Source organism: Saccostrea echinata, unplaced genomic scaffold (genome assembly GCF_033153115.1).
Source record: "Saccostrea echinata isolate AGI-Se365-2 ecotype Australia unplaced genomic scaffold, CSIRO_AGI_Sech_v1 ptg000020l, whole genome shotgun sequence".
NCBI lineage: Eukaryota > Metazoa > Mollusca > Bivalvia > Ostreida > Ostreidae > Saccostrea > Saccostrea echinata.
In genome coordinates, this window is record NW_026889769.1 from 6,021,002 (window position 1) to 6,029,677 (window position 8,676).

General features: G+C 32.6%; 1 protein-coding gene across 1 annotated transcript; it reads left to right on the forward strand.

Moving 5' to 3' along the window:
• Window positions 1–246: 246 nt before the first annotated feature.
• LOC133189807 (uncharacterized) lies at window positions 247–1,736 on the forward strand. Its single transcript, XM_061325199.1, has 5 exons — window positions 247–686; window positions 919–1,006; window positions 1,169–1,254; window positions 1,432–1,605; window positions 1,706–1,736. Exons 1-5 carry the CDS (start codon window positions 586–588, stop codon window positions 1,734–1,736), a joined length of 480 nt encoding a protein of 159 aa, XP_061181183.1. The 5' UTR covers window positions 247–585.
• Window positions 1,737–8,676: the final 6,940 nt, after the last annotated feature.

Consider the following 8,676-nt stretch of genomic DNA (forward strand, 5'->3'; position numbering starts at 1 on the left):
CTACGTGTCTATTTGACATGGTTAAAACCATGGTTTTATATATTTCTGCAGATGAAACACAGGGCGTAAACCTGTAAGAAATATATGACGTCACAATACTTTTTGAAAGGGCTATATTTCTCGACACTGATTGAATATAGCGTTGGTTGATTTGGTTACCTTTATTTGGGCAATGCAAGCGGTGGCTGCAGGATGAAAAAAGTACAACGGTCACAGTTTCTTATGGAATCCGGATAGGGCCATGCAGTTCACTATCGCATCATCGCACCATCGAGGTTTGAGTCGATAGTGCGATGACGCGATAATGCGATAACGATGAAGCGATGACGATGATGCGATGGCACGACAATGCGATGACGATGATGCGATGGTACGATGAAGCGATAGCGCGATGACGCGATGGCACGATAGCGATGATGCAATGGTGCGATAGCGATGATGCGATGGCGCGATAGTGATGGCGCGATGCTATATCGTGTCATCGTTATTGCTTTATCGCACTATCGTCATCGTGTCATCGCACCATCGCTCTATCGACTAGTACTTTCTATAACCGGATAACATTCCCAGCAGTCATTGCACAACATGGCGTTTGTTGACGAAAAGATTCAAGAATATTTCTTTAACGGATACGATAATAAAGAAATCATATTCCTTCTTTGGAGTAATTATGGTGTGAAAATAAGGTAGGTATTATTAATTGTCATAAGTTATGATAATATAAGTACCTGTATAGGCTAATATTTTCTCTAAGAGTAATAAAGTTACTATACATTAAATTTATAGTCTCATTCAAAGATTGTTTATATGCGTGTTCTACTTGTATGTATATATCTGTTATTTAAGAAATAGTGATTGAAGTTAAAATCTCCCATTTTAAGATATATTTTATGCATTATTTTTTTTTAAATAATTAAGCTGTAGACATTTGAAAAGGCGCATGACCAGACTTAATTTGAGAAGACGGAGACCATACAATGTGGATATGGCAATAAGGGCTATTCAGGTAATATTGCTTGTGTTTTATTTCATCTTTCTTTTTTGATAGATTGATCAAATCTAGAAAAATCGTCAGTAACATCTACATTTTGATGATAGCTCATTATTTTTTAGTTAACTCATACAAATGTTAAAAATTTCATATGATTTACATATATTCTACTCAAAGGAAGAAATGATGTTCAGTGGACAGACTCTTGGGTGTCGTTCGATGAAACGAAGACTTCTTCAGACACATGGCTTCTTTATAGGAAGGTATATTATCTTATTATGATTAATAAACAGAATTCAAACGATGTGCCTATTGCTTATAATGAGTTTTATATCAATAAGATATTTATAATAATTTCATTGGATTCATTTTTTTCTTTGTTAAAATGTAATGGTTAGATTTAAAATCGTTGATGATTAATTATATATATACTGTTCTAGGGATAACATGTTGTGTTTATTGAGAATAATCGATCCTGATGGAGTTGATCTAAGAGCAAGTCACTGCTTGACAAGAAGAATGTATCTAAACAATGGACCAAATTATCTTGCACATGTTGATGGGTACGACAAGTTGAAGCCATTAGGCTTCGCTATACATGGTGCAATGTGTGGGTAAGTTAATGTGCATCAGTTTTTAGTGTTCATTTGAGTCATGTAAGATTACAAGAATTTATAAAGTTATAGAATTTATGATTGTTATATACTGTTGTAGCTACATATCAGAAAACAATATTAACTATTAATCTAAATGATCAAATTCCTATTCTTTCGGATTTTCAAGACGAATACTATGGCTTAAAGTTGCAAGAACAAACAATGACTCCTTTGTTGTAGCATCATATTTCTTGAAATACCTGGAGGAAATAAATAGTTGAGTATATAATTTTTACAAATCATTGATAAATATATTCCTGAAAACTGTAAATGCAGTTTAATTTTCACAAGTTAATTTTCTACTAAGTAACGTTCTAAATATTACATTATTTTGTATTGATACAGAATAAATACACATAAAATGCATTATTTTGTAAAAAATATTTACTTGAACAAAGAAACCATATTTGTCTCAGTTCATGGTAGTATGAGTTTTCCAATACATAGGTGCTCCAAGGTGTGTGAGACTTGATGCTGGAACTGAGAATATATACATTGAGGACATTCAAAAACCCTGCCGTTGGTACGATAATGATGACATGTGTGGAGAAAAGAGTGTAATCAAAGGAAGATCAATGTCTAACCAGGTATGAATATGACGGTTTTTTTTAAAATAACAATATGATTCAGTAACTTATATTGTATAAACAAATCAGATGAGTTTAATAACCTTCTAAAATCTGCACACCTAGGGTTGAGTTCCAATTCCAGTTAACATTCCTGCAGTAGAAGTTAGAGTAATTTACCCTTTGATTTGAAAATTGGGGGGGGGGGGGGGGACTGATCAAATCTGAGGAATCTACTAATCACAGTCAATTCAATAAGTCCCAACTTAATATAAGATCAAATAACTGAAGTAATTGAATACTTTAAAAATTTTTATGTGTAATCCTCATTTAAGTTTCTTTTCAAACTCTCTACTTTTCTGAACATTTTTCCTGAGGGAAAATAGATCAACTGATTATTTTCACTATTACTTTTCAAAGACAAAAAAAAATTCTTCATATTATTATCTTTCATAGGCATCATTGTGTAATCTGATACCACAGATAATTTTAAAAATAATAAGTTTTGCAAACTTCATACTTTAATTATTTGCATCAGTTTCATTTAATAGAGTTCAAGGTGACACAGTTCTTTTTATAGTATTAGTTATACTACAGAGTCATTAAGGGGGGGGGGGGCATGGATGCAATTGCAACCCCTGAAAACACCAATCTTTTGTTTAAAGTTTTGCTATTTATTTGTTTATTATATATTTGAAAAAAATGACCCCCAGAATGCAACAGACTTGTATGCATTTTTATTATAAATTTTCTGACCTAGGGGAGGGATAACCCTCCCATACCCCTTTCAAGAAACCTGTTGTCAAATATTTGAAAATGAAGTCAGTTTAATGATTTAAAATATCTCTGCACATAATCTGATATACAAATTATTGTTTCTGTATCATTATGAAATTAATATATGACATATTTATGTGATTGTTTTATGCCCCTATGATTCAAGATTCAGGGGCCTTATCCATATAGCTTTGGGACTGTCTGTATTTTTATCTGCAAAGACTTTAATGCACCAACATTTTTTGACGTAATGACCTTGACCATAGGGTTCGACCTTCTTGTGAAAAAACTTTAATTTTGGACATAACTTCTGAATGGTTGATGTTAGAGATTTCATATTTCTCAAGTGTATTTCTTGTAAAAAAAAATATCTGTCTTTGAGTACCAACATTATAATAATTGACCTTGGAGTTTAACCTACTTTTGTAAAACTTTGACCTTGGCCATAACTTTTAACGGTTGATCCTAGGGAAGTTGTGTATTCCTTGTGACAGTACCAACATTTGTACTCAATAACCTTGAAGTTTGACCTACTTTTGAAAAATCAGCCTTCAGTTTTTCAAAAACACATTTTGATTTAAGAGAATTGAACGCTGGTGGAGAACACTGAGAGAGATGGGCATCTCCTTCTGGATACACTTGTTCAAAAACATGGAAGACCAAGGGATGTTCTCATCAGCAAATAACGAGCACATGTAAGAAGAGAAATAAATTCTTTATTTATACTTTAAGAATTTATGCGATTATAACCTATTATGATATTTCTGCATGCAATTTAGAGAATGCCTTCGCTTTTGTTTTATGAAAATCACCCAACGAGAACTTGATCAAATAAAAACAGAATGGAATAACCATTACATCAGAGCACAAAGACCCTATGATGATGATGGAAGTCTCCCAGGAAAACCATGATGTTTTTCCGCCCTCAAATTTTTAGTATTTTTCCTAGCAAAGATTTGTTTAATCACTAACTTTAATTTGAATATTTTTCTGTGTTTACCTTTCTCCTTCGATACCTTGATTGTTTTTCAGTGCTCAAATTTAAAACAGTATCAACACATTATGACTTCATTTTTTTATGTACAGGTGCAGTAGATTATAAATTTCCAGTGGATATTCATGACGTGCTAGAGTTTCAAAGATTATTTCCTAGTCCAAGCTTGACAGGATGTTGTGAGGACAATGCAGCATACTTTAATCATTTGCTTTTGGATGGTGGGAGAACTGTTCCAAACACTACTGAGAAGGCCATGGAGGCTTTGAAGTACTTGGTTGGAAAGTTGTAAAATCCAAGTTAAGATTAGAGAAAAAATCATCACCTGATGTTTCACTTGACTTTTTTTCAATTTTCATGAAAAATGTTGTACACTAATCATCTAAGTGTATGAATTAAAAGTCAAAAACAGAAATTATTACTATGTTTATTGGGTCACCATACATGCCATATTCATTAGAACAACTATTAATGAAATTGCAAAATGAGGATATAAGGAAAGCAAACTGCTCTGAGAAAAACTTTTTTGGCATACAGATGCAACAATCTAGAATTTAAAATTCAAAAGCATGCTTACTACCACAAATACACCAAATATCAATTAATATTCCCATACAAAAATCAATGTATTTTTGTATTATCTTTCCCTGAAGAAATGATCCTCATATGATTATCAATGTCCTTTAGTATTATCTTTCCCTTAAGAAATACTCTTATTCCTTAATATGACTATCACTGCCATTATTGCGTTTAAAAATTAATTGAATGAAAAATTTCAAAACATAGATATAGCATTGAATACATAAAGTTATTTTCTTAAGCAAGATGGAATCCCCCCACCCCCAAGTCATTGCCAAGTACATTTTTCTGTGAAATTCCTCAGGGGGTTCTCCCCTAGATATTTCCAACAAAAGATCGCTGGTATGTGCAACTGGCAAGCAGGCAGGGTCTTCCACAAATTTACTTTCAAGCTTTTTGTGAAATCCTAGTGGAGGGATTGCGTCAGCTCCAGTCCAATAGGCCAAGAACATGTTTAGATTAATTTCAGATGTATCTTCTGAAAGAAAAGGAAACTAAAGGGTTGAGTAAGAAATACATGTCAAGTAGTATAGAAATTGCAAATTTTGACTAAGAAAAGCATTATTGCCTCTTAAGGTCATATGCAACTTGCATTTACATGTACCTTACCAACTATTTTCCAGGATATTCCTAATTTAAAATTATAGAATCTCAGCAGGTGTTTTAAGACAAAAAAAAGAAAAGAAAAAAAGCATACATTACCAGGTGTTTTCAAAAGATGTCAAATGATGAAAATCATTGTATTTTCTCAAAGAAAAAAATAACAAAAATATAGTTTTAGCTGGTATTTCCTCAACATTTGCTTCAGAGGAGGTAACGGCATTTACAGGCATCATTAAATTGTACAAAGGTTTTTCAATTATTGAACTCTTAATTAAATCAACAAGGGAATAAGAAAATAAAATTCCAACACTATGTTGTGTATGTCTTTAAGCTCATAAAAGTAATGTCAGCAAATATTCTGTATAATTGGCATTCTGCTGAATTAAAGAAATAAAACTAATACTTTAAACAAGAAACTTGAATTCTGTTTATTAATCATAATAAGATAATATACCTTCCTATCAAGATGCCATGTTTCTGAAGAAGTCTTCGTTTCATCGAACGACACCCAAGAGTCTGTCCACTGAACATCATTTCTTCCTTTGAGTAGAATATATGTAAATCATATGAAATTTTTAACATTTGTATGAGTTAACTAAAAAATAATGAGCTATCATCAAAATGTAGATGTTACTGACGATTTTTCTAGATTTGATCAATCTATCAAAAAAGAAAGATGAAATAAAACACAAGCAATATTACCTGAATAGCCCTTATTGCCACATCCACATTGTATGATCTCCGTCTTCTCAAATTAAGTCTGGTCATGCGCCTTTTCAAATGTCTACAGCTTAATTATTTAAAAAAAATAATGCATAAAATATATCTTAAAATGGGAGATTTTAACTTCAATCACTATTTCTTAAATAACAGATATATACATACATGTAGAACACGCATATAAACAATCTTTGAATGAGACTATAAATTTAATGTATAGTAATTTTATTACTCTTAGAGAAAATATTTGCCTATACAGGTACTTATATTATCATAACTTATGACAATTAATAATACCTACCTTATTTTCACACCATAATTACTCCAAAGAAGGAATATGATTTCTTTATTATCGTATCCGTTAAAGAAATATTCTTGAATCTTTTCGTCAACAAACGCCATGTTGTGCAATGACTGCTGGGAATGTTATCCGGTTATAGAAAGTACTAGTCGATAGAGCGATGGTGCGATGACACGATGACGATAGTGCGATAAAGCAATAACGATGACACGATATAGCATCGCGCCATCACTATCGCGCCATCGCATCATCGCTATCGCACCATTGCATCATCGCTATCGCGCCATCGCGTCATCGTCATCGCATTGTCGTGCCATCGCATCATCGTCATCGCACCATCGCTTCATCGTTATCGCACCATCGCTTCATCGTCATCGCATTATCGCGTCATCGCACTATCGACTCAAACCTCGATGGTGCGATGATGCGATAGTGAACTGCATGGCCCTATCCGGATTCCATAGTTTCTACAGTCGCGGCATAGCCTTAATAACGCAGTGGAGAAGACTGTGACGTCATAGTTCTCCAGGATCCACTAGTAGCTTGGGAAGGTGTCGGTCTGTAACGTAATGGGAAAATTCATTTCGTGAGAGAAAATGGCAAAATTGGTACGTTGTTATCTGCGAGTTTCAGAGAAGCATCCATTGCTTACAATGTCTTCTACCACAGGTAAGTGCATCGTGCACAGATTCATTAATTCCACTTTCGAATGAAATGTAGCTTTGGAACATATATTTTTTTTATAAGTAATACATTATTCAAAAGTCTTCAATACCATTTCTAAAATGTTTTATTTAAAAAAAGAATAGTTAAAATTTTCTTCATTTTTTTTCAGCTAAATATTACCTTTTAAAACATAAAATAGATAAAATGAAATGAAGTACATTTTTTTTTATTTCATTCAAAATGCCTGAAGACAATTTTACAAAAATATGTATTTCCTGTTTATGAAATATATAGAGGATATTCAATGTTTTGTAGATGAATATGGAATTTATTTTACGAGTGGGACAGGATTTTTTGATATTTTCACGAGTGAAAATATCAAAAAAAAATCCTGTCTCACGAGTGAAATAAATTCCATATTCATCTACAAAACATTGAATTTTCTGTTTATTACATTTTCTTTGATTTTCCCTTTGCCTCTTTCTTTTCTTAACACAGTGTCATAGGCTTGACGTCATAGTTGAGCGGTTGAGACGTCAAAGCTTAGCAGTTGTGTGATTGAAAACATTACATAGCATGGAATTTAGCAATATATTTGGGAAGAAATTTGCAGTTTTAGTTCTATCAAGATGCTTAGTTAATATCTCTATCTTATGACTGGACAGAAATTAATTTTTACTTACTTTGATATCCTTTCACACAGTGAGAGAATATCATTTTGGTATCCTTTCACACTGCGAGAGAATATCACATTTATTCAATAAATAAATCACAGTATTTCACTGTTGAAAATGTAATAAAATAATATATAATTTAATTTTAATTAAATTACTTTTCAGTCCGAACTGTGTGAATATTTCTTTCTTTATTCCGTGCTAGACAGCTAAAATGAAAGAAAAAAATAGTATTAGAACTAGAAACTCATTGCGAGCAATGAGAGGTCTTCCGTCCGATTCTGAATATAAAAATGAAAATTCAAGCTGAAAAAGTGATAAAAGAAATTCAGAATCTCTGGAGATTTAACCCTGGTCTTCAGCGTGAAAATCCAACGTGCTAACCATTAACCATTCACTTTTTTGCATCACTTCCTGTCACGACCGGAAGTAACGGCGACACACGATTTTCATACGATGCAAATAAACTGATGACGGACTGTCAATCCTGAAAGTTTCAGACTTCAGTCGTTCACTGTTGCCGAGCAATTGTGAGAACAAATTCTAATTTTGAGGACAGGAAAACACGCAACCGGAAGTGAATTTTATAAAAAAATCTCTAACGTGTCTCTAGACATTTGCAGTATTTACAACATGTATTAAAACATTTCAATTCTTTTTCTTTAAACGATATTTATGAGAAAGTTAAATATCGAAATTATGTATTTTATCTCCTAAAACCGGAAGTTGACGTTTTTGTTTCCGGAGGAGTCTAACATATTTCATAAAAGCAAAAGAGATGCAATAAGGTGATGCAAGTTTTAATTTAAAGAAGAAAAGTTGAATTTTTTGATTTCTTTGATCACTTCCTGTGACGACCGGAAGTGACGGCTGACAGTTTAACCCAAATAATTTTGCCTACTCTTCAAGGTCTATTACTCATATAAGTTTGTTGTCTTAATCTCATACCGTTTCTGAGATCTCGCTCAGATATTTTCTCACCTTGAGGACAGAAAAACACGCGACCGGAAGTGAATTTTGCAAAGATATTTGACGTTACTCTAGACATTTGCAATCTGAATAATATATCTAAAAATCATTTCAAATACTTTACGTATAAAAGATATTTATGGGAAAGAAAAATACTCAAATTATGCAGTTTTTCTCTTA

Bases quoted from the DNA above. Each gene is read 5' to 3' on its own strand.
- LOC133189807 (XM_061325199.1), top strand. From the start codon at position 586: ATGGCGTTTGTTGACGAAAAGATTCAAGAATATTTCTTTAACGGATAC. The intron at 1,007-1,168 runs GTAATATTGCTT...TTCTACTCAAAG, and splicing joins TGGCAATAAGGGCTATTCAG to GAAGAAATGATGTTCAGTGG. The intron at 1,606-1,705 runs GTAAGTTAATGT...ATACTGTTGTAG, and splicing joins ATACATGGTGCAATGTGTGG to CTACATATCAGAAAACAATA.